Genomic DNA, 27,736 nt, shown 5'->3' with positions numbered 1-27,736 from the left:
CAGCTCAGCAGACTGATAAGCACTGGTAAAGCTGCGGTACATAGTAATGGCGCATTAGACAGTACTGAACGAGTACAGCACACAGCTCAGCAGACTGTTAAGCACTGGTAAAGCTGCGGTACATAGTAATGGCGCATTAGACAGTACAGAACGAGCACAGCACACAGCTCAGCAGACTGATAAGCACTGGTAAAGCTGCGGTACATAGTAATGGCGCATTAGACAGTACAGAATGAGCACAGCACACAGCTCAGCAGACTGATAAGCACTGGTAAAGCTGCGGTACATAGTAATGGCACATTAGACAGTACAGAACGAGCACAGCACACAGCTCAGCAGACTGATAAGCACTGGTAAAGCTGCGGTACATAGTAATGGCGCATTAGACAGTACTGAACGAGTACAGCACACAGCTCAGCAGACTGTTAAGCACTGGTAAAGCTGCGGTACATAGTAATGGCGCATTAGACAGTACAGAATGAGCACAGCACACAGCTCAGCAGACTGTTAAGCACTGGTAAAGCTGCGGTACATAGTAATGGCGCATTAGACAGTACAGAACGAGCACAGCACACAGCTCAGCAGACTGATAAGCACTGGTAAAGCTGCGGTACATAGTAATGGCGCATTAGACAGTACAGCACACAGCTCAGCAGACTGTTAAGCACTGGTAAAGCTGCGGTACATAGTAATGGCACATTAGACAGTACTGAACGAGTACAGCACACAGCTCAGCAGACTGTTAAGCACTGGTAAAGCTGCGGTACATAGTAATGGCGCATTAGACAGTACAGAACGAGCACAGCACACAGCTCAGCAGACTGATAAGCACTGGTAAAGCTGCGGTACATAGTAATGGCGCATTAGACAGTACAGAATGAGCACAGCACACAGCTCAGCAGACTGATAAGCACTGGTAAAGCTGCGGTACATAGTAATGGCGCATTAGACAGTACTGAACGAGTACAGCACACAGCTCAGCAGACTGTTAAGCACTGGTAAAGCTGCGGTACATAGTAATGGTGCATTAGACAGTACAGAACGAGCACAGCACACAGCTCAGCAGACTGTTAAGCACTGGTAAAGCTGCGGTACATAGTAATGGCGCATTAGACAGTACAGAACGAGCACAGCACACAGCTCAGCAGACTGATAAGCACTGGTAAAGCTGCGGTACATAGTAATGGCGCATTAGACAGTACAGAACGAGCACAGCACACAGCTCAGCAGACTGATAAGCACTGGTAAAGCTGCGGTACATAGCAATGGTGCATTAGACAGTACAGAACGAGCACAGCACACAGCTCAGCAGACTGGTAAGCACTGGTAAAGCTGCGGTACATAGCAATGGTGCATTAGACAGTACAGAACGAGCACAGCACACAGCTCAGCAGACTGATAAGCACTGGTAAAGCTGCGGTACATAGCAATGGTGCATTAGACAGTACAGAACGAGCACAGCACACAGCTCAGCAGACTGGTAAGCACTGGTAAAGCTGCGGTACATAGTAATGGCGCATTAGACAGTACAGAACGAGCACAGCACACAGCTCAGCAGACTGATAAGCACTGGTAAAGCTGCGGTACATAGCAATGGCGCATTAGACAGTACAGAACGAGCACAGCACACAGCTCAGCAGACTAGTAAAGTTGCTATTCTACATTTCATGCTTTTCACAGCACTCAGCCGCCATTTAATGTCTGTGATGTAGATGGGAAAAGTGACTGTACGAGTGACAGCTGCAGGAAGAAGCAACGTCCAAGGAGACTGCAGGAGTTTCTGTTCATAGTCTCTAATTCCTTTCACTTCAGGAGGATCTGTCTGGGGAAGCAGCCGCCGGTCATGCTCCGTGACTCTTACGAGAGACTCATTACCAGCTAACGAGTGCCCGTGTGATATTTTTCTCGCATTGATTGCGTCCTTTATTGCAGCTCGGAGAGCGTGACCATATGAAATGAGCAGATCTCCAGTTGGACGAAAACTCTGAAAGGTTTCGAAAAACGCTTCCGAGACACAGCGTAGGCCAAGGGAAAGGAGGGTCAGGGAAATACTCCCACATAAATCCTCATTGTACAGCTTCCTAATGACATACTCCTGAGAGTGCCATCGGCATGGCGACCACGGCTGTGTCAGCAGCTGTACCGCACATAGGGGGTCATTCAGACCCGCACGCGAGCAAATGACGCTCGCAAGCGGGTCGATGTTTGCCGAATGCGCATGCGCACAACGGAGGGAGCTCCGTCGTGCGCATGCGCGAGACCCGGCGAGCGACTAGAAATACGTCGCTCGGGGTCTCGCACCAAAGGGGGCGTGCTGTCGATGGTGAGCACGCCCCCCTTTGGTGGGCGTGCCGAGGGCGTGGCGGCCAAACGGAGGCGTTCTCATGGGAACGCCTACCGTCTGAGTCCGGCCCCACTGACATCAGTAATGATGTCAGTGGGAGTGACTTTGGCTCTGATAGAGCCAAAATCACTCCTGGGCTTGCAGTAGCGAGACCCTACCGCAGGGTCTCGTCGCAAGCCCGATGGTCGCGATGGTCAAAGACCATCGCGACCATCTTTTTGGCCGCTCGCATATGCTGTGGGTGGTCACCCACAGCTATGCGAGCGGCCAGGAGGCCGCCTCATTTTCAGGTAGGAGGGCCCTGATTTAGAGCGAGCGCTCTGGTCAGAGCGTTCAGCTTTGAATCAGGCCCATAGAGCACTGATGTTACTCCTAGTACAGTACAAACCAGGACAGGTGGTTCCTGGTACATCCGTACGTCTGACTGTACAAGGAATGGGCTGCAGACTTTAGCATCTATAGATGCCACCATCGGAACTTGCGCCCCGTGCTAGGTGCAGATTTTCCGCCAGATTATGGCCACCAATGAGAGCGGCTAGACGTCTGACGGCCTTATCAGAGTTGCACGCTATTCCGATGTTTTCGCAGTTAAAATAAGATAGGGAATCTGCACATGCAACTAAGTCGCACGGCGCACGCATCACAGTACATTACCATAGTGGCTCACAGCGACTATTTACTCGCAGTGTGATTGACAGTCAGGGAGCGTTTGGGGGAGGTAACAGGGAGTGGCCGCAAACGCAGACAAGTCTCAACAGTTTTCTGGCCGTGTCACAGCCTCCGTCTGCGATCCTGTACGCAGTGAAATTGGCTTTGGCATCCTAGTACACACGGGCATTCTGTCTGACCATCCGACTACTCAGAAGTCGGACTATCGAAGGGTCTGCAAGCGATGCTGCGTCTTTGTACACAGATGCTTCGGTTTGGAAAGTCGCAGGTCGGCGTCTCCATACATCGTGCCTGCGACGTATGCATATTTTTTCATGGGATCGTAGCTGTTATGGCATTAGCGTGCATTACTGAATCAGGCCCTGAGTTTGCAACCAGTTCAGGGACATCCCCCCGCCCGACACTCCCATAACACGCCCACAAGGCGGGGCACCTCCATTCATCTGAGTAGCCACCGCCCAGCACATTTCACACACCGCCTGTCTCAATGGCGTCTGTACGTATACAGAGTAACGCACACACCGCCTGTCTCAATGGCATCTGTACGTACAGAGTAACGCACACACCGCCCGTCTCAATGGTGTCTGTGCGTACACACAGAGTACGCACGCACCACGTCTCAATGGTGTCTGTAACCACAGAGTAACGCACGCATCGCACGTCTCAATGGCGTCTACGTACACACAGAGTAACGCACGCACCGCCCGTCTCAATGGCGTCTACGTACACACAAAGTAACGCACACACCGCCCGTCTCAATGGTGTCTGTACGTACACACACACAGTAACGCACACACCGCCCTTCTCAATGGCGTCTACGTACACACAGAGTAACGCACGCACCGCCCGTCTCAATGGCGTCTACGTACACACAAAGTAACGCACACACCGCCCGTCTCAATGGTGTCTGTACGTACACACACACAGTAACGCACACACCGCCCTTCTCAATGGCGTCTGTACGTACACAGAGAGTAACGCACGCACCGTATGAGTTTTAGGGCTTTTATATTTAGTCACTGGTATGTATCCCAAAGCAACAGCAATGAAGACTATGGAGTAAATTTACTAAAGTGAGAGTTTTTAGAAGTGTGTTATAGAAGTGATGTTGCCCATAGCAACCAATCAGATTCTACTTAACATTTAAATAGCACCTTCTAGAAGATAATAGCTAGAATCTGATTGGTTGCTATGGGCAACATCACTTTTAAAACTCACTTCTAAAAACTCTCACTTTAGTAAATATACCCCAATGCATAGAATATAAACCATTATTAAATCAAAGGGAATAAATATGTATTTTATGGGTGGAAGACTCCTTTATAATAATGGCCAATCACACTGTGAATTAATACAAATAATAGCTATAGTAAAAAAGATTTGGTCTATGGGCCTGATTCATTAAGGATCACTGTAGCGATCGTAGCTCCGTAATCGCACGCAGGTCTGTTGCGAATATATGCTAATGATTGCTACCGCAATGCCGTCGCACTGCCAGCATGAGACGCCCACTGCCTCCAACTACCGCTATCTCACATCCGAAATACCTTGCAGACCTCCATAAACATCGGTAACATCGAGTAACATCGGCCCCTCATGTAGAATTACAGAAGCCCTGACCTTACCTAGAAATTGCCAAACTCGTTGCACGCAGTGAGGACTGAAGCTACATATGCAATCGCACTGGCTAATTTATGTACGCCCACGCAAATGCGTTTCTCCAACCACCCCCCGGTCACCACCCCCAAACGCTAACTGCCCGTCACTCACTCTGCAATGTCTCTGCGTTGCTTGCAGTGCGATGCGTACCCCTTAATGAATCAGGCTCTGTGTTTGTTAATGCGTAGGCAAAATATTGATGATTCTAATGATTTAGCAAGACAGGGATAATATTACACACAAAGGGCCTGATTCAGAGCCGCTCGTAAGCGGCCGCTCGTTCGCTCCCAGCGATGTTCGCACAACTGCGCATGCGTATGGGTTGTAATACGCATGCGCCAACCAGTCATTGCGGTCGGAAATTGTGTGCTCGCAAAATAGCGAGTGCCTGCTAATTTGAGTGACAGGATGAGGCATTTGTGGGTGGTAACAGGGGAAGGTGCTTGAAAACGGGGAGTGGAGATCCGAACGCAGGCGTGCCAAACGGTCAAAACGGGCGTTTTAAGGGTGTGCATAATTAACAAAGCAGCGTCATCAGCCACGTCACTTGGTTGTTTCTTAGCCTGAACTGCTCGCAGGATTGCGGTAGGAAAATCCAACCACAAGCACTGCGAGCAGTTCAGATGCCTTTCGATGTACTCGATTAATCTAATAAATAGCGGAGATGACGTAGGATGCGAGCGGCCAGGGGGCGTTTTAAAAAAATAGCGAGCGCATGTTTCGTGCGCTCGTTCAGACATAGAGGCGTCAACAGACCGCAAAGAGCGAGCGCTCTATTTAAATATCCGGCCCCTTTTTCTGAACGAGCGAGCGCAAATAGCGTCCGGCTCTGAATCAGGCCCAATATGCATGTATACAGCCCAGTAACGCTCTTCTCTGCAATGTATCTGTAATTGCATAAAACACTTTATTATTCATCATTTGCAGCTTTTATGAAAACATTCAAGGTGATAATTAAATGGAATCTGTAAAAACATTCATTATAAATGGCGATTTCTCCTGTGTGCTAATAGGACGGACTTTCTGCACCAGACAATTAGGGTGCTGGCGTCAGGCAGGGATCCGGTCTCAACCACCCTCGCCGGACGTTCTTCTGTGTGTGACGAGTACAAAGACAGCCGCCCGTCCTGGAGCGAGATGCGACACTCAGAGCTTGGACGGGACAGAGGCCGCGTGAATCTCTCCCAGCCATTTGGTGAGGATTTCATTCAAGGCAGCCGGCCTGCAAAGCATCAAACATCATATTAACAACTTGTATTAATCATCTTTATATTCAGTCGTCCCCAGGTCCCTATGTTTCATCCCCCCGCCGTCACTCTGTAACGTTATCAGAAAAGGTCTATATTTTATCTCCTGCAGGAAGGATCTGGTATAACTCTAGAGAGAAGTTGAATGACAACGCTGTGGAACCTCACACTTGAGGTGGAGCAGGCCGCTTTACAGAGAAGTCAAACTCCACTCCAAACTTTACTACTAGTAAATTCCCATTTTGCGGGTACGGGGGAAGGCCAGTCATTTGCTGTGTGGGATAGGTTGAGGTAGGACAGGGAACATGTGAGGCCAAAATATTGTTGCCAAAACTTGGAAAATCTTGCGATCAAATGAGTAAGGAGGGGATATTTTTTGCTGAAATTTTGATAACGGTTCTCTCATCTCTACCTCGTGTTGTGCAAAGTTGTGTCTTTATTACGCACGGTCCTCAAGGTGCCCATCCACTAGATGATTAAGTTGTGTCTATTACACACGGTCCTCAGACTCACACATCTGTGACTGGAACATTAATTCTAAAATGCCCTATTCAGATACTTTCCCCAGGACTAGAGCGGCATTTATAAAAACGAGGGCGGTGGATAAATCAGTCTTTTCCAAGCCAACCAATCAGTGATATTTCCATAGAGCAGTTGTCCTTCCCTCTTCCTGGCTGTAGCTGCTCTGCACGGACCACTTAGGGCCTGATTCAGAGCCGCTCGTAAGCCGCCGCTCGTTCGTTCCTACCGATGTTCGCACATCTGCGCATGCGTATGGGTTTTAGTACGCATGCGTGAACCAGTACGCATGCGTGAACCAGTCAGTGCGGCCGAAAATCGTGTGCTCGCAAAATAGCGAATGCCTGCTAATTTGAGTGACAGGATGAGGCGTTTGTGGGTGGTAACAGGGGAAGGTGCTTGAAAACGGGGGGTGGAGATTCAAACGCAGGCGTGCCAAAACGGGCGTTTTAAGGGTGTGCATAATTAAGAAAGCAGCGTCATCGACCACGTCACTTGGCTGTTTTATAGTCGGAACTGCTCGCATGATTGTGGTAGGAAAAACCAACCACAAGAATAGCGAGCAGTTCAGACGCCTTCCGATGTACTCGATTAATCTAATAAATAGCGGACATGACGTATGATGCGAGCGGCCAGGGGGCGTTTTTTTCAAAATTACGTTCGCATGTTTTGTTCGCTCGTTCAGACATAGAGGCGTGAACAGACCGCAAAGAGCGAACGGTTCATTTAAATAGCCGGCCCCTTTTTCTGAACGAGCGAGCGCAAATAGCGTCCGGCTCTGAATCAGGCCCTTAGTTACAGGGAAGCCCCAGTTGGGACATGGCGACTCCTTATTGCCTCATGGTAAACACCGTCCTGTCCCGGAGCCCTTGTGGTATAGGGTTATATATAGTGGCCAAGGGGGAGATTCAATTATTAGCGTCAGTGCCGGGTTCCTGATGGAGCAATTCATTTGATGCTCCATTTAGGAGCAAACAGCTGCTGACATCTGCATTTCTGCTCACCCCCTCCTGTGGCGGGGAGCATAAATGTGTGAAAAGCGTAGGGGCCTAACCAGGACTTCAGACGGGTTTAACCGCTATAAATGGAAAAGCTCTGTCTAATTAGGTGCGACAAGCTCAATAATTAATGGGCGCCCAGAAACAATTGAATTGCTACACTGGGCACCCATTAATTATCGCAGCTCCCAAAACAATTGAATTGCCCCCCACTGCCTCAGATTATGAGGTTCGTTCACAAATGAACGTGTACCATGCGCATCAATAATCTCCTTTAGAAAGCACTCCTGGGGTGACTATGATGTTTTGTAATGTAAGGGTGTGGGCATGTTACTAATCCCATCCCACTGATTATCCGCATCAATGACATCGGCCATGGTAATGTTATTTTCACAATTATATTTTAGATAAGGAAATGATGCATGTAACAAGTCTGTAAAAGAATAAAGCTCATTCATTCATACGGCTTCCTAATAGGTCATTATATAACTTTTTTTTAACCCTCGCTAGTGATCTGCAGAACATCGCCCCATTTAGCTTACAGATATCGAATTGTGGGCCCGATTCAGCAAGGAACGCAGTTTCTTATACGCTCGCAATCGGCCGATTGTTGCGTTTTGCTCATGCATCACAGTGCGCATGCGTAAACTAGCTATTGCGTTCGGGAATGCGATCGCAGAGGCTGCGCAGACCCACGGCAGAGTGATCGACAGGAAGTGCCTTTTGTGGGTGGTTACAGGGGGGGGGTGGTCGGTAAAACGCAGCCGTTGCAGGGGCGTGTATAAATTATTCACTGTAATACCATACGCAGCCTGAGGCCTCATAACGTGCGCTAAAGCAATTCCTGAGTGAGGTCTGATCTGCCTTACCTGTGCGTATGGGTCCGATGTTACTCGATGTTACCGATTGTTTCGCTATGTTGCCCAACTATACAGATGTGAGTAAGGGGAAGTGGGCGTCCTTATGTCAGGCTGCGATCAAATTGTGAATACAAACATTTACATATCACCGCTGATATTAGCAACTGCGTTGCGTGTGCGTATAAGAAGAATTGCGATCCTTGCTGAATCAGGCCCTGTGTATTATGCTGATTTTTGTGTTAAAACTTTGATAATATAACTCCTGACGATCTGCAGCTCTGACGGAACAGAACCCCCTCTATTTCGCTTCCAATATTTGCCAGGATCTTATTAATGTAACATTACTGGGGTAATGTATTCCAGCTGCGAGCGCTGATGCTGTAAGAGGCTCCCTGTGGTGCCCAAGCGATCTGTACAATATCTGTGTAGTATGATGTGTAATGAATTGCCCATTACAGCGGCTCAGTATGACAAGATACATTCCCTGTAGTGGGACAGCTGCGGCACAGTGGGTATAATAGAGATAGACGATGTGGCGATGAGCTAGTGTATAATAATACCCCCTATTGGGCCTGATTTAGAGATGTACATTAATACCGCTGCCAATGTGTGCACAGATGCTGTCCGTGATTATGCAAACATCGCAGACGCCGGGAGATGTAATGAGCCGCCCACCTACGGCATTGCAAATCCCAGCATCTGCATATAATGTCGCAGCATCTGCGTACAAAGCCGCAGGCATCGGTCGCAGATCATTTGATAGCTGCAGTGCTGAGAGTCCATGGTCCACCGGAATGGGCGTGAGAATTGAGACGCCGGAAAAATATTCCTTGCGTATAGAATGGCAGTCACAGGGGGAGGCACCCCAACCCACATAAGGCACGCATAAGTTATATAAACAATTCCCATGTACTATGATTGGGGATCATGTGGCTGCTGCTGGGGAAGATTGTGGATCACGTGGCTGCTGGTGAAGGTTGTGGATCACGTGGCTGCTGCTGGGGAAGATTGGGGATCATGTGGCTGCTGGGGAAGATTGCGGATCATGTGGCTGCTGGTGAAGGTTGTGGATCACGTGGCTGCTGCTGGGGAAGATTGGGGATCGTGTGGCTGCTGGTGAAGGTTGTGGATTGTGTGGCTGCTGCTGGTGAAGATTGTGGATCACGTGGCTGCTGCTGGGGAAGATTGGGGATCATGTGGCTGCTGGTGAAGACTGCAGATCACGTGGCTGCTGCTGGGGAAGATTGCGGATCATGTGGCTGCTGGGGAAGATTGGGATCGTGTCGCTGCAGGTGGTGAAGATTGGGGATCACGTGGCTGCTGGGGAAGATTGCGGATCATGTGGCTGCTGGGGAAGACTGCAGATCATGTGGCTGCTGGTGAAGATTGCGGATCATGTGGCTGCTGTGGAAGACTGGGGATCACGTGGCTGCTGCTGGGGAAGATTGGGGATCGTGTGGCTGTAGGTGAAGATTGCGGATCATGTGGCTGCTGCTGGGGAAGATTGGGGATCGTGTGGCTGCAGGTGAAGATTGCGGATCATGTGGCTGCTGGGGAAGATTGCGGATCATGTGGCTGCTGGGGAAGATTGCGGATCATGTGGCTGCTGCTGGTGAAAATTGTGGATCGTGTGGCTGCTGCTGGTGAATTTTGGGGATCGTGTGGCTGCTGGTGAAGATTGCGGATCATATGGCTGCTGCTGGTGAAAATTGGGGATCGTGTGGCTGCTGCTGGTGAATTTTGGGGATCATGTGGCTGCTGGGGAAGACTGCGGATCACGTGGCTGCTGGGGAATATTGTGGATTATGTGACTGCTGGGGAAGACTGCGGATCATGTGGCTGCTGGGGAAGACTGCGGATCATGTGGCTGCTGGGGAAAATTGTGGATCATGTGGCTGGTGGTGAATTTTGGGGATTGTGTGGCTGCTGGGGAAGATTGGGGATCATGTGGCTGCTGGTGAATTTTGGGGATCGTGTGGCTGCTGGGGAAGATTGGGGATCATGTGGCTGCTGCTGGTGAATTTTGGGGATCATGTGGCTGCTGGGGAAGACTGTGGATCATGTGGCTGCTGGGGAAGACTGCGGATCATGTAGCTGCTGCTGGGGAAGATTGCAGATCATGTGGCTGCAGCTGGGGAAGATTGCGGATCATGTGGCTGCTGGGGAAGACTGTGGATCATGTGGCTGCTGGGGAAGACTGCGGATCATGTGGCTGCTGGGGAAGATTGGGGATCATGTGGCTGCTGGGGAAGACTGCGGATCATGTGGCTGCTGGGGAAGATTGGGGATCATGTGGCTGCTGGGGAAGATTGCGGATAATGTGGCTGCTGGGGAAGATTGGGGATCATGTGGCTGCTGGGGAAGATTGCGGATCATGTGGCTGCTGGGGAAGATTGGGGATCATGTGGCTGCTGGGGAAGATTGCGGATCATGTGGCTGCTGGGGAAGACTGTGGATCATATGGCTAGTAGAGGAGAAGGGTTATACCGATGGCTGATGTGTAGACGTGTTAGGAGATGCAGAGGCACAGATGGGAGGGAGGGAAAAGATAGGACAAGGCTGTGTTGATATTACATGTGGAGAGTACATTAGCTAACACTGCACATACAGAGGCAGAGCCAATCACTCGGCTGAAGTGGCTGCATCTACTACACTAGGTCCTAATTCCCATCGCATAAGTACAGCTGAATGACAAATCCAGCAATCAGGCAGATGATGACTCTTCAAAGTCATTTTCCCACAACTCCGGTGTGTATGGGTACAGCTCCTGTGTGTATGGGTACAGCTTCAGGAAAGTGCTAAGAAGTGGGCTGGGTTTGTGTAAACAGGCCATTACGCTGTGAAACGGTGTCATTATGTCGGAGTGCGCAGCTTGCGTACGAGTCATTGTGCTCTGGCTGAGACACACACACCGGCCACACACAATACACAGGGAGACATATACTGTATACTGTAGGTGTGCACTCATATTCCGTGTTTAGAATTGTATTATCACAACTACACTCAACTAGCCATCGGCAGCCAGGACGGCGGCACTAACATTTACACTCACTTTTGGACTATTTATAACTTCCTTTATCTCCCAAAATACAACTTGTTTGGCCCTTAGGTCGTATGACCTAGGCGTCATTGGAGCCATCATGATGCCATGTGGCACATTTGTACATGGGTGTGTGTTTATCGCTTTGGCACACAAATAAATACGCTCTTCTGTATAAGATGGGCTCGGAGAACAGTGATGATCGCAGTTCCGCTCGTTTAGGCTTCAGGTTCCACATTGGCTTCACAACAAAATGTACAGAGTCTATAAACAGAGCTGGGAGAGCGACCCTGTCACTTCACCGTGTGGTTTGGTTGGAGAATAATTTTGAGTAGAACAAGAAAATAAAAGGGGGGGGGGGAGAGGTTTCATTTAGGAACAGTATCGGACAAATGCAGAATGAGGCGAATGTTCCATGGAACTGTGGGCCTTATTCAGAGCCGGACGCTATTTGCGCTCGCTCGTTCAGAAAAAGGGGCCGGCTATTTAAATTGAGCGCTCGCTCTTTGCGGTCTGTTGACGCCTCTATGTCTGAGCGAGCGCACGAAACATGCGCTTGCTATTTTGTAAAAACGCCCCCTGGCCGCTCGCATCCTACGTCATCTCCGCTATTATTAGATTAATCGAGTACATCGAAAGGCGTCTGAACTGCTCGCAGTGCTTGTGGTTGTATTTTCCTACCGCAATCATGCGAACAGATCAGGCTAAGAAACGTGGTCGATGATGCTGCTTTGTTAATTATGCACACCCTTAAAACGCCCGTTTTGACCATTTGGCACGCCTGTGTTCGGATCTCCACTCCCCGTTTTCAAGCACCTTCCCCTGTTACCACCCACAAACGCCTCATCCTGTCACTCAAATTAGCAGGCACTCGCTATTTTGCGAGCACTCGATTTCTGACCGCAATGACTGGTTGGCGCATGCGCATTACGACCCATACGCATGCGCAATTGTGCGAACATCGCTCGGAGCGAACGAGCGGCCGCTTACGAGTGGCTCTGAATCAGGCCCCGTGTTGAAACCTTCCCGCTTCTCTACTGGACAGAACAAAATGGCGTCCTACTGCTTGTAGGGACTCAGAGGACATGTACAGATGACCTATTCCTGCAGTGCAATGCCTCCCATTATATGCACCCCTGAAAGCTCATCTGCAAATCGAAATGTGTCACGTGAAACATCTATTATTGTATTTGGGAGAAGAATCAGGTGCATTACTGCAATTAGCCCCCACTTAGTAACAGCCTGAGCCCATCAGCAAGTCTTCGCTCCACCGCAGTCTACACCATCTAGAGGCGCTAATTTGTGTACGAACTTTTAAAACCAGCCAGAAGAGGAAGCGCCCAGTACAGCCATACTGAGGGCATATAAAGGACCCTTCTTATAAAAGCTCAATACACAATCACACACAGAACTATCTCCCAAAATCAATACTGAATAAAAGCTGGCTGCAGAACGGAGGGGGATATGGTCATCATTTATGAAGCCGCAACCTGTAATTTTACGGTTCTGATTTTCTTTTTTTTCCTTCTAATGTGTATTTACAGCCTCGTGTTACATTTGGTAAAAACGTATGTTACCCGCTGTGCTTTTCACATTTTGTTGTAGCATTTATACGTCCCTGCAATTTCATAAATTGCTTAATACCTGCATAAATTACACATATTGCAGTTTAAAGTCAATAAATGAAAATAAAAACATGGATTTGTTCTAGAGGAGGTTGAACGCATCGTCTTATCTATGCTTGAATGTCAGGTCTCATTTAAATTAGAATTTATTATTTTCTTGTAAACCAAAAATGAGCCAGATATCTGCAGCAGTGCAATGCCAGGTTCATCATTTACAGTAAGGACCAGGGGTGGATTGGTCTACTGAGAAAACGGGGCCCTTCCAGTGCCCACCAGTACAGTGCCAGATTAAAGGGGAGATACTAGGGATGGACATCGGAAGCCCACCATCAAATGATGGCCGGGCTTCCTCCATCAAATCTTTTGATGCAATGGTAAGTAACCATCACATAAAAACTATCCATTTGACCTGCGCTTGAGCAATCACCTTTTACCACAGCTGGCAGAGGACAGGACTGGGGGCGAGACGGGATGGGATTGGGGGCAGGGCCTGGAGTAGCTCTAGTGACAAGATTCCCGATCCCGAGAGCTGCAGGCAGGGACTGTGCAGTTCTCAGCATTATAAAAATAGAGACAACCATCACAAGACCATGGAATCATTACCATTCGATAGCGGCAAACATCGGAATGCCACCATCAAATGGTTAAAACACTACCATCACAACTGAAAACATCGATTGTTGGCAAACATCGACCATTGATGTCCATCCCTAAGAGATACCGGGGGTATGTTCCTTGGGCCTCCTACCACTGATTGGACCGGCAGCTGCTGTCACACAATTACAGTGCCGCAGCCACGCTCAAGGCACCTGCTGGCTGTGCTTTGCCTGCAGACAATCATTGCAGCAGTAACTGTCAGTCGGTGCTGGCTCATTGTACTACACATACACTGGCCGCATAGGATGCAGGGGTAGAGGGGCGGGCATGGAGCAGGGTAATGGAGGAGAGGGTGGGGCTGGAGTGTGAGGGAAGTAGCTGAGTGATGGAGGAGGGGCCGGAGTGTCAGTGAAGGAGCAGGGAAATGGAGGTTAGGACCAGAGTGCGAGGAAAAAGCAGGAGGAAAGAGCAGAGGAGGGGCCTAAGTGTGAGGGAAGGAGCGGGGTGATGGAGTAGAGGATGGGGGTGGAGTGTGAAGGAAGGAACAGGATGATGGAGGAGAGGATGGGGCTGGAGTGTGATGGAAGGAGCAGGATGATGGAGGAGAGGATGGGGCTGGAGTGTGAGGTAAGGAGCAGGGTAATAAAGGAGGAGGATGGGGCTGGAGTGTGATGGAAGGAGCAGGATTATGGAGGAGGATGGGGCTGGAGTGTGAGGGAAGGAGCAGGGTAATGGAGGAGAGGATGGGGCTGGAGTGTGAGGGAAGGAGCAGAGTAATAAAGGAGAGGATGGGGCTGGAGTGTGATGGAAGGAGCAGGGTAATGGAGGAGAGGATGGGGCTGGAGTGTGATGGAAGGAGCAGGGTAATGGAGGAGGATGGGGCTGGAGTGTGAGGGAAGGAGCAGGGTAATGGAGGAGAGGATGGGGCTGGAGTGTGAGGGAAGGAGCAGAGTAATAAAGGAGAGGATGGGGCTGGAGTGTGATGGAAGGAGCAGGATAATGGAGGAGGATGGGGCTGGAGTGTGAGGGAAGGAGCAGAGTAATAAAGGAGAGGATGGGGCTGGAGTGTGATGGAAGGAGCAGGGTAATGGAGGAGAGGATGGGGCTGGAGTGTGTGGGAAGGAGCAGGGTAATGGATGAGAGGATGGGGCTGGAGTGTGAGGGAAAGAGCAGGGTAATGGAGGAGAGGATGGGGCAGGAGTGTGATGGAAGGAGCAGGGTAATGGATGAGAGGATGGGGCTGGAGTGAGGGAAGGAGGAGGGTAATGGAGGAGAGGATGGGGCAGGAGTGTGAGGGAAGGAGCAGGGTAATGGAGGAGAGGATGGGGCTGGAGTGTGATGGAAGGAGCAGGGTAATGGAGGAGAGGATGGGGCAGGAGTGTGATGGAAGGAGCAGGGTAATGGAGGAGAGGATGGGGCAGGAGTGTGAGGGGAGGAGCAGGGTAATAAAGGAGAGGATGGGGCTGGAGTGTGATGGAAGGAGCAGGGTAATGGAGGAGAGGATGGGGCAGGAGTGTGAGGGAAGGAGCAGGGTAATGGAGGAGAGGATGGGGCAGGAGTGTGAGGGAAGGAGCAGGGTAATGGATGAGAGGATGGGGCTGGAGTGTGAGGGAAAGATCAGGGAGATGGAGGAGAGGATGGGGCTGGAGTGTGATGGAAGGAGCAGGGTAATGGAGGAGAGGATGGGGCAGGAGTGTGAGGGAAGGAGCAGGGTAATGGAGGAGAGGATTGGGCTGGATTGTGATGGAAGGAGCAGGGTAATGGAGGAGAGGATGGGGCAGGAGTGTGATGGAAGGAGCAGGGAGATGGAGGAGAGGATGGGGCAGGAGTGTGATGGAAGGAGCAGGGAGATGGAGGAGAGGATGGGGCTGGAGTGTGAGGGAAAGAGCAGGGAGATGGAGGAGAGGATGGGGCTGGAGTGTGATGGAAAGAGCAGGGTAATGGAGGAGAGGATGGGGCAGGAGTGTGATGGAAGGAGCAGGGTAATGGAGGAGAGGATGGGGCAGGAGTGTGAGGGAAGGAGCAGGGTAATGGATGAGAGGATGGGGCAGGAGTGTGGTGGAAGGAGCAGGGTAATGGATGAGAGGATGGGGCTGGAGTGTGAGGGAAGGAGCAGGGTAAAGGAGAAGAGGATGGGGCAGGAGTGTGAGGGAAGGAGCAGGGTAATGGAGAAGAGGATGGGGCTGGAGTGTGAGGGAAGGAGCAGGGCAATGGAGGAGGATGGGGCTGGAGTGTGAGGGAAGGAGCAGGGTAATGGAGGAGGATGGGGCCGGAGTGTGAGGGAAGGAGCAGGGTAATGGAGAAGAGGATGGGGCTGGAGTGTGAGGGAAGGAGCAGGGTAATGGAGAAGAGGATGGGGCTGGAGTGTGAGGGAAGGAGCAGGGTAATGGAGGAGGATGGGGCTGGAGTGTGAGGGAAGGAGCAGGGTAATGGAGGAGGATGGGGCTGGAGTGTGAGGGAAGGAGTAGGGTAATGGAGGAGGATGGGGCTGGAGTGTGAGGGAAGGAGCAGGGTAATGGAGAAGAGGATGGGGCTGGAGTGTGAGGGAAGGAGCAGGGTAATGGAAGAGGATGGGGCTGGAGTGTGAGGGAAGGAGCAGGGTAACGGAGGAGGATGGGGCTGGAGTGTAATGGAAGGAGCAGGGTAACGGAGGAGGATAGGGCTGGAGTGTAATGGAAGGAACAGGATGAAGTAGGGGCAGAAGTGTGAGGTAGTGGGGTGTATGTGGGTCACACTTACCGTCTTAGCCTCTCACATTAGCGTTATGCTAGTTACTTATAGCAGGAGGCAATATAACAGTGATATGATCTTATCTTTATCAGCTATTAAATGTCTTTTTTGGTTTTTATAATGCTGCCCCTGCCTGCCGCTCTCAGCATCGGGAATGTTGTCACTAGAGCTACTCCAGGCCCAATCCCATCCGTCTCACCCCCAGTCCTGTCCCCTAACTGTGTAATCTATGTAAGGAGCAATCACAGAGTTACAGTCATTTACTCACTGTAACCCATTGGGCATTAATATAGAGTTGGTGCCCCTCCTTTCCTGCTATAACTGCCCCCACTCTTCTAGGAAGGGTTTCCCCTAGATGTTGGAACATGGCAGCAGGATTCACACCCAGTCAGCCACGAGAGCATTGGTGAGGTTGGGCGATCAGGCCTGGTTCCCAGTTTGTGTCCCAATTCATCCCACAGGTGTTCGATGGGGTTTAGGTCTATTGATCCAAGTAACGGCTCTGCTTCCAGTGCCATATTTATAGAGGCAAAAACGCCCACCTCACCCAACAGTTACCGTGTTACATGTGTTCTCCTTAGTACAGTAAATACATTGGACCTGGTCACTGCTCCTGATTAATACATGTAAGAATGTGTGGTGATCACATTTACAGCGAATGTACCTGCACTAAGAGACACATTTATCTAGATGAGTAAGTGGTTAATGAAATGAACACAGCGGTGAGTAAATACGATGGCTTTACATCTACACATTAATATTCCATTTCTGATTACTGAAATAGCTGTTTAACAGACAATTCCCATATGGGTATTACACAGCACAGCAGGTAATTTACTAACAGCGCATTCATTAGCAAACATTACACATAAATATTAATAGTAGTCTATGTCAAACTGATTGCTGATTGGCTGCTGCGGCTCATAGTATATACAGCGCTGTACAGCGTGGGGAACAACGCACACAGACAACAGTGACATGCAAGCTTGCAGCCAGATTAATGCCGACACAAGATTAGGAGGGACAGAGCTGTGTTTCTGAGGGCTTACCATCTAATAAACAATAAAAGACAACTGAATCGTGTTGAAAATTTGGCAATAAATGTTAGTGATTCAGCTCTGACTGCGGAGGGCTTTCACAGACAACCTACCTCTTATAGCATGGCGTCACTGCCCTTAGCTGCTGAATTACACCCCCATTAAGGAGGAGAGTCAGCTCATGGGACCGAGGGCCTGATTCAGAGCCGGACGCTATTTGCGGATGGTCGTTCCAAAAAAGGGGCCGGCTATTTAAATTGAGCGCTCGCTCATTATGGTTTGTTGACGCCTCTATGTCTGAGCGAGCGAACGAAAAATGCGCTCGCTATTTTGTAAAGATGCCCCTTTGCCGTTCGCATCGCCCGTCATCTCTGGTATTTATTTGATTAATCGGGAACATCGAAAGGCATCTGAACTGCTGGCAGTGCTTGTGGTAGGTTTTACTTCCCGCTATCACTGCGAGCAGTTCAGGGTAAAAGACAACCAAGTGACGTGGTCGATGACGCTCCTTTACTAATTATGCACTCCCAGTAAATGCCTTTTTGACCGTTTGGCACACCTGCCTTCGGATCTCCACTCCCCCGTTTTCAAGCACCTTCCCCTGTTACCACCCACAAACGGTACATTCTGTCAATCAAATTAGCAGGCACTCTCTGTTTTGCGAGCGCTCGATGTCCGACCGCAATGACTGGTTTGTGCCTGCGCATTACGACCCATACGCATGCGCAGTTGTGCGAACATCGCTCAGAGCGAACGAGCGGCTGCTTACGAGCGGCTCTGAATCAGCCCCTTGTTCCGTATCTAACGGTGAACATGCTCTCAAAGAATCAATAGAGGGCTGATATATTCTGTGCCCCCAATTGAGGTTTAATTTTAAAAGGATTAATTTTATCTGCATCATTTCCCATATTGGGAGGGGTAAGCTCCAATGTCAGCACAAGTGACTGGCGCCCGATATGTACTAGGTACTTAGGATGTGTATTTTTGGAGCAAAGGAACTAGTCTAAAGCAGCAGATACAGCAGAAGAATGTACGGTGCAGGTCATTCGTATCTCCCCCCCCCAGCCCACGCTGCTGAGGGTCTAGGCAGGCAGCAGTCTCCTCTCTCTCACACCAAGTGTTAGGGGGGTGGCCAATCACACTGCTCACCCGCCTGCCTGCATCTGCCCCCTGGCTGAGGGGACAAATCACAGCGCTGCAAACACATTACACTTTTTTTTTTAAAGAAACTATTTGGAAGGGGGTGAACATGCCATTCGCTTGACCTGGGCTCATCAGTGCTCTTCATGGGCCTGCCCTACATTGTATAGTTAGGATCAGTGTAACTAATTGAAGATGGCACTGATTGGCATTGCTACAGGTGGCCGTACACAGATGTGTTCTCAAACGTCTAGCCTCAATACGCTATGCGGCGTCACTTGCCTGGCACACAGATATACAGGTGTCACATATCACATTACTCAGCGCAGTCTCCCATATACAGACTCAGGAGCACACAGATATACAGGTGTCACATATCACATTACTCAGCGCAGTCTCCCATATACAGACTCAGGAGCACACAGATATACAGGTGTCACATATCACATTACTCAGCGCAGACTCCATTACACAGACTCAGGAGCACACAGATATACAGGTGTCACATATCACATTACTCAGCGCAGTCTCCCATATACAGACTCAGGAGCACACAGATATACAGGTGTCACATATCACATTACTCAGCACAGTCTCCATATACAGACTCAGGAGCACACAGATATACAGGTGTCACATATCACATTACTCAGCGCAGTCTCCCATATACAGACTCAGGAGCACACAGATATACAGGTGTCACATATCACATTACTCAGCGCAGTCTCCCATATACAGACTCAGGAGCACACAGATATACAGGTGTCACATATCACATTACTCAGCGCAGTCTCCCATATACAGACTCAGGAGCACACAGATATACAGGTGTCACATATCACATTACTCAGCGCAGTCTCCCATATACAGACTCAGGAGCACACAGATATACAGGTGTCACATATCACATTACTCAGCGCAGTCTCCCATATACAGACTCAGGAGCACACAGATATACAGGTGTCACATATCACATTACTCAGCGCAGTCTCCCATATACAGACTCAGGAGCACACAGATATACAGGTGTCACATATCACATTACTCAGCGCAGTCTCCATTACACAGACTCAGGAGCACACAGATATACAGGTGTCACATATCACATTACTCAGCGCAGTCTCCATTACACAGACTCAGGAGCACACAGATATACAGGTGTCACATATCACATCACTCAGCACAGTCTCCCATATACAGATTCAGGAGCACACAGATATACAGGTGTCACATATTACATTATTCAGCGCAGTCTCCCATATACACATTCAGGAGCACACAGATATACAGGTGTCACATATCACATTACTCAGCGCAGTCTCCCATATACAGACTCAGGAGCACACACACAGATATACCGGTGTTACCTATCACATTACTCAGCGCAGTCTCCCATATACAGACTCAGGAGCACACAGATATACAGGTGTCACATATCACATTACTCAGCGCAGTCTCCTATATACAGACTCAGGAGCACACAGATATACAGGTGTCACATATCACATTACTCAGCGCAGTCTCCCATATACAGACTCAGAAGCACACAGATATACAGGTGTCACATATCACATTACTCAGCGCAGTCTCCTATATACAGACTCAGGAGCACACAGATATACAGCTGTCACATATCACATTACTCAGCGCAGTCTCCTATATACAGACTAAGGAGCACACAGATATACAGGTGTCACATATCACATTACTCAGCGCAGTCTCCCATATACAGACTCAGGAGCACACAGATATACAGGTGTCACATATCACATTACTCAGCACAGTCTCCCATATACAGACTCAGGCGCACACACAGAGATATACAGGTGTGACATATCACATTACTCAGCACAGTCTCCCATATACAGACTCAGGAGCACACACACAGATATACAGGTGTCACCTATCACATTACTCAGCACAGTCTCCCATATACAGACTCAGGAGCACACAGATATACAGGTGTCACATATCACATTACTCAGCACTGTCTCCTATATACAGACTCAGGAGCACACAGATATACAGGTGTCACATATCACATTACTCAGCGCAGTCTCCCATATACAGACTCAGGAGCACACAGATATACAGGTGTCACATATCACATTACTCAGCGCAGTCTCCCATATACAGACTCAGGAGCACACAGATATACAGGTGTCACATATCACATTACTCAGCGCAGTCTCCCATATACAGACTCAGGAGCACACAGATATACAGCTGTCACATATCACATTACTCAGCGCAGTCTCCTATATACAGACTCAGGAGCACACAGATATACAGCTGTCACATATCACATTACTCAGCGTAGTCTCCTATATACAGACTCAGGAGCACACAGATATACAGGTGTGACATATCACATTACTCAGCACAGTCTCCCATATACAGACTCAGGAGCACACACACAGATATACAGGTGTTACCTATCACATTACTCAGCACAGTCTCCCATATACAGTCTCAGGAGCACACAGATATACAGGTGTCACATATCACATTACTCAGCGCAGTCTCCTATATTCAGACTCAGGAGCACACAGATATACAGGTGTCACATATCACATTACTCAGCGCAGTCTCCTATATACAGACTCAGGAGCACACAGATATACAGGTGTCACATATCACATTACTCAGCGCAGTCTCCCATATACAGACTCAGGAGCACACAGATATACAGGTGTCACATATCACATCACTCAGCACAGTCTCCCATATACAGATTCAGGAGCACACAGATATACAGGTGTCACATATTACATTATTCAGCGCAGTCTCCTATATACAGACTCAGGAGCACACAGATATACAGGTGTCACATATCACATTACTCAGCGCAGTCTACTATATACAGACTCAGGAGCACACAGATATACAGGTGTGACATATCACATTACTCAGCACAGTCTCCCATATACAGACTCAGGAGCACACACACAGATATACAGGTGTCACCTATCACATTACTCAGCACAGTCTCCCATATACAGACTCAGGAGCACACAGATATACAGGTGTCACATATCACGTTACTCAGCACTGTCTCCTATATACAGACTCAGGAGCACACAGATATACAGGTGTCACATATCACATTACTCAGCGCAGTCTCCTATATTCAGACTCAGGAGCACACAGATATACAGGTGTCACATATCACATTACTCAGCGCAGTCTCCCATATACAGACTCAGAAGCACACAGATATACAGGTGTCACATATCACATTACTCAGCGTAGTCTCCTATATACAGACTCAGGAGCACACAGATATACAGGTGTGACATATCACATTACTCAGCGCAGTCTCCCATATACAGACTCAGGAGCACACAGATATACAGGTGTCACATATCACATTACTCAGCGCAGTCTCCTATATACAGACTCAGGAGCACACAGATATACAGCTGTCACATATCACATTACTCAGCGTAGTCTCCTATATACAGACTCAGGAGCACACAGATATACAGGTGTGACATATCACATTACTCAGCGCAGTCTCCCATATACAGACTCAGGAGCACACAGATATACAGGTGTCACATATCACATTACTCAGCGCAGTCTCCCATATACAGACTCAGGAGCACACAGATATACAGGTGTCACATATCACATTACTCAGCGCAGTCTCCCATATACAGACTCAGGAGCACACAGATATACAGGTGTCACATATCACATTACTCAGCGCAGTCTCCCATATACAGACTCAGGAGCACACAGATATACAGCTGTCACATATCACATTACTCAGCGCAGTCTCCCATATACAGACTCAGGAGCCCACAGATATACAGGTGTCACATATCACATTACTCAGCGCAGTCTCCCATATACAGACTCAGGAGCACACAGATACACAGGTGTCACATATCACATTACTCAGCGCAGTCTCCCATATACAGACTCAGGAGCACACAGATATACAGGTGTCACATATCACATTACTCAGCACAGTCTCCCATATACAGACTCAGGAGCACACAGATATACAGGTGTGACACAGGACCTTGCCACTGACTGACACAAGCAAATCACATATGTATATGGTCACCTTTAGTAATGCCAATCAGTGCCATCTTCAATTCCAATGTTGTCTTCCCTGTATTTTAGACATACTAGTAATCTGCCTAGCATGTTCCCATGATAGGAAAACTAATTTGTAAAAAGGCCCTGAATAATACTAAATTCAGGAAATGATTAACATCCACTGACGTATCAGGCCGAGCAAAATGTTGCGGACACCGTAATTATGCCTGAATATTCGCCGTAGAGCGCTGCGTAATATGGGAGCACTATATAAATAACTTCATAAAAAAAAGACAAACCCCGAAATTTGTTGCTCCTGCTCAAGGTTCTCCAGAACAACAAGTGCAGTGTGTAAAACATTATACTGCGCCATTAAGCTGTAAGGGCTCATTATATCGATTTAGAATAAAGAAAGATTCTGAGAAAAAAAGCTAATAGATTCCAGGAGATATTAAATTGCAATGACAGATTTTAGGGTGCAGTGGTTTCCTTTCCTCAGTAGAACCCTCAGAGTGTGCTGATCTTTACAGATGCAGCCACCATCAAACTGGCCGGTAATCGTTAATGCTTTCGTCATTAAGACTATTTTGTTGCCACGGTGAAGCCCATGACTCTGATTATTCCATGCTTCACGCTAACATTAAACAGCAAACCGTTGATGAGTCTTACTAGCGAAAGCACGGGTAGCAGCATTGGAGAATCATTATAAATATACAGGGACGCTGTAAGAAATGCAGTATACACTGAATAATTGGGACTACTGCTACTGTATAACCAAGTAACCGCTTCAGGGGACCGAATCTTGTTAATAAGGTAGGGGGGTAGTAGTAGGGCAATCAACAAGAGCCCAAATGCTTTCAGCACAGTGCACACTATTTTACACAGCCTGCAGATGGCTGAATTAGAATTTGGGGAGGGGTAATTCTTCCTGATTTATTACACAGTGCAGTATCTGCTCTCTGACCAGATGTAAATGTCAAAAACACTGGCAGCTCTACATTAGTCAGCTGTGTGTGGTTGCAGGTGATTGACAGTTACCTCTACTTAGCTGACAGATGCTATATATATATATATATATATATATATATATTAATTCAAGCAGAAACATTCAATATTATTATTGGCAACACAAGTTGTGTTTAATTGCAAACGTAAAATGCACCTGGTAAAAAAAAATAATTCTAATTTTGTGGGTTGCCCTCAAAATTGTTACTACCAGCAGGTACCGCCAGCTAGGTGTGATGGCACTGTAGCAGGGAAAGCTGTGTGTATCGGGCAGCCACGCCACTGCCCCCCACCAGGAAAATCCAGCCCATTCCCCCATGCGGTTTAGCGGCAATTGTACTATATTGTGACTAAATCACAGGTGGGCTTAGCGGATTGTAATCAGAATGGCTTTTCCATTGCTCTGACCGATGAGAGCGAGGTCACTCTATGTTATTAGATGCACAGGCTTAGGCCTGGTCAGTAGTTCTATTATGCCAACTGGAGCGCAAGTCTGGGAAAAACAAAAGGCGAAGACTCGGTGAGAGATTATGTGGTGATAGAGGGATTGTGTTGGGGTGTCTTTATCTAAAGAAAACATTGTTCATGGGGGCATATCCAACTGGGTGTGGCATTTTTGCCACAAAAAAAATATTGCTGACTTTGCGGCTAATTTTTAATTACTGCGGGTATGCGTGCTCCCGATACCCGCGCTATTAAATGAAAAAAAAAATATGGTAGAATTTTTCACGGGCAAAATCTCACGGTGGGAGATGTGACCACCCACACACCGCCCAGACACACACACTACTGACAGGGGGTCTCACACAGACAGGACGCACACTAAGGCCCTGATTCAGAGCCGGACGCTCTGAGCAGAGCGCATGCTCTGAATGAGGGCCGTCCTCCATAATTATGGAGCGACCTCCTGGACGCTCGTATAGCTGTGGGTCACCACCCACAGCCTATACGAGCGTGCAAGTTGATGGCCGCGATGGTCTTGACCATCGCGACAATTGCCACTGCGAGCCGGAGCCTGCGGTTGAGTTTCTCAACCGCAAGGCCCGGAGTGATTTTGGCTCTATCAGAGCCAAAATCACTCCCACTGACATCACTAGTGATGTCAGTGGGCCGGCTTCTGACGTCAGGGAGGCACGCCCGCGGCACGCCCACCAAAGGGGGCGTGCTGTCAATCAACATCGACAGCACGCCCCCTTTGATCAGACACAACGAGCGAAGGAAAGTCCTTCGCTCGTCGCGTCTGGCGCATGCGCACGACGTAGCTCCCTCCGTCGTGCGCATGCGCAGTGCACACCATTGACCCACTTGCGAGCGGACAGCCGCTTGCGAGTGGGTCTGAATGAGGCCCTAACACCCCTCACACACTGACACCGGCATCACACCTCACATACACTGACATCGGCATAACACCTCACACACTGACACCGGCATAACACCTCAGACACTGACACCGGCATAACACCTCAGACACTGACATCGGCATAACACCTCACACCCTGACATCGGCATAACACCTCACACACACTGACATCGGCATAACACCTCACACACTGACATCGGCATAACACCTCACACCCTGACTTCGGCATAACACCTCACACACACTGACATCGGCATAACACCTCACACACATTGACATCGGCATAACACCTCACACACTGACATCGGCATAACACCTCACACACTGACATCGGCATAACACCTCACACCCTGACTTCGGCATAACACCTCACACACACTGACATCGGCATAACACCTCACACACACTGACATCGGCATAACACCTCACACACTGACATCGGCATAACACCTCACACACTGACATCTGCATAATACCTCACACACCGACACCGGCATAACACCTCACACCGGCATAACACCTCACACACTGACATCGGCATAACACCTCACACACACTGACACTGGCATAACACCTCACACACTGACATCTGCATAACACCTCACACACACTGACATCTGCATAACACCTCACACACTGACACCGGCATAACACCTCACACACTGACATCTGCATAACACCTCACACACACTGACATCGGCATAACACCTCACACCCTGACATCGGCATAACACCTCACACACTGACATCGGCATAACACCTCACACACTGACATCTGCATAACACCTCACACACTGACACCGGCATAACACCTCACACACCCTGACATCGGCATAACACCTCACACACTGACATCTGCATAACACCTCACACACTGACACCGGCATAACACCTCACACACACTGACATCGGCATAACACCTCACACATTGACATCTACATAACACCTCACACACTGACACCGGCATAACACCTCACACACCCTGACATCGGCATAACACCTCACACACACTGACATCGGCATAACACCTCACACCCTGACATCGGCATAACACCTCACACACACTGACATCGGCATAACACCTCACACACTGACATCGGCATAACACCTCACACACTGACACCGGCATAACACCTCACACACACTGACATCGGCATAACACCTCACACCCTGACATCGGCATAACACCTCACACCCTGACATCGGCATAACACCTCACACCCTGACATCGGCATAACACCTCACACACACTGACATCGGCATAACACCTCACACCCTGACATCGGTATAACACCTCACACCCTGACATCTGCATAACACCTCACACACTGACACCGGCATAACACCTCACACACCCTGACATCGGCATAACACCTCACACACACTGACATCGGCATAACACCTCACACACTGACACCGGCATAACACCTCACACACCCTGACATCGGCATAACACCTCACACACCCTGACATCGGCATAACACCTCACACAAACTGACATCGGCATAACACCTCACACACTGACATCGGCATAACACCTCACACACTGACATCGGCATAACACCTCACACCCTGACTTCGGCATAACACCTCACACACACTGACATCGGCATAACACCTCACACACACTGACATCGGCATAACACCTCACACACTGACATCGGCATAACACCTCACACACTGACATCTGCATAATACCTCACACACCGACACCGGCATAACACCTCACACCGGCATAACACCTCACACACTGACATCGGCATAACACCTCACACACACTGACACTGGCATAACACCTCACACACTGACATCTGCATAACACCTCACACACACTGACATCTGCATAACACCTCACACACACTGACATCTGCATAACACCTCACACACACTGACATCGGCATAACACCTCACACCCTGACATCTGCATAACACCTCACACACACTGACATCGGCATAACACCTCACACCCTGACATCGGCATAACACCTCACACACTGACATCGGCATAACACCTCACACACTGACATCTGCATAACACCTCACACACTGACACCGGCATAACACCTCACACACCCTGACATCGGCATAACACCTCACACACTGACATCTGCATAACACCTCACACACTGACACCGGCATAACACCTCACACACACTGACATCGGCATAACACCTCACACACTGACATCTACATAACACCTCACACACTGACACCGGCATAACACCTCACACACCCTGACATCGGCATAACACCTCACACCCTGACATCGGCATAACACCTCACACACACTGACATCGGCATAACACCTCACACACTGACATCGGCATAACACCTCACACACTGACACCGGCATAACACCTCACACACACTGACATCGGCATAACACCTCACACCCTGACATCGGCATAACACCTCACACCCTGACATCGGCATAACACCTCACACCCTGACATCGGCATAACACCTCACACACACTGACATCGGCATAACACCTCACACCCTGACATCGGTATAACACCTCACACCCTGACATCTGCATAACACCTCACACACTGACACCGGCATAACACCTCACACACCCTGACATCGGCATAACACCTCACACACACTGACATCGGCATAACACCTCACACACTGACATCGGCATAACACCTCACACACTGACACCGGCATAACACCTCACACACCCTGACATCGGCATAACACCTCACACACACTGACATCGGCATAACACCTCACACACACTGACATCGGCATAACACCTCACACACTGACATCGGCATAACACCTCACACACTGACATCGGCATAACACCTCACACACACTGACATCGGCATAACACCTCACACACTGACA

At 49.0% G+C, this 27,736-nt stretch overlaps 1 protein-coding gene across 1 annotated transcript in view; it reads right to left on the bottom strand.

Annotated features, from left to right (window-relative positions):
• Positions 1-5,548: 5,548 nt before the first annotated feature.
• EPHX2 (epoxide hydrolase 2) overlaps positions 5,549-27,736 on the bottom strand; it is a 117,643-nt gene continuing 95,455 nt past the window's right edge. Inside the window, exon 16 of the mRNA XM_088463891.1 lies at positions 5,549-5,894. Within this exon, the coding sequence (XP_088320017.1) occupies positions 5,819-5,894 (76 nt within the window). The 3' untranslated portion in view covers positions 5,549-5,818. The remainder of the gene's footprint in view (positions 5,895-27,736) is intronic.

This window comes from Taudactylus pleione, unplaced genomic scaffold (assembly GCF_031769625.1).
Source record: "Taudactylus pleione unplaced genomic scaffold, aTauple2 ptg001494l, whole genome shotgun sequence".
NCBI lineage: Eukaryota > Metazoa > Chordata > Amphibia > Anura > Myobatrachidae > Taudactylus > Taudactylus pleione.
Note: the sequence above shows the minus strand (reverse complement) of the source record. Positions and strands in the feature narration are given on the sequence as shown.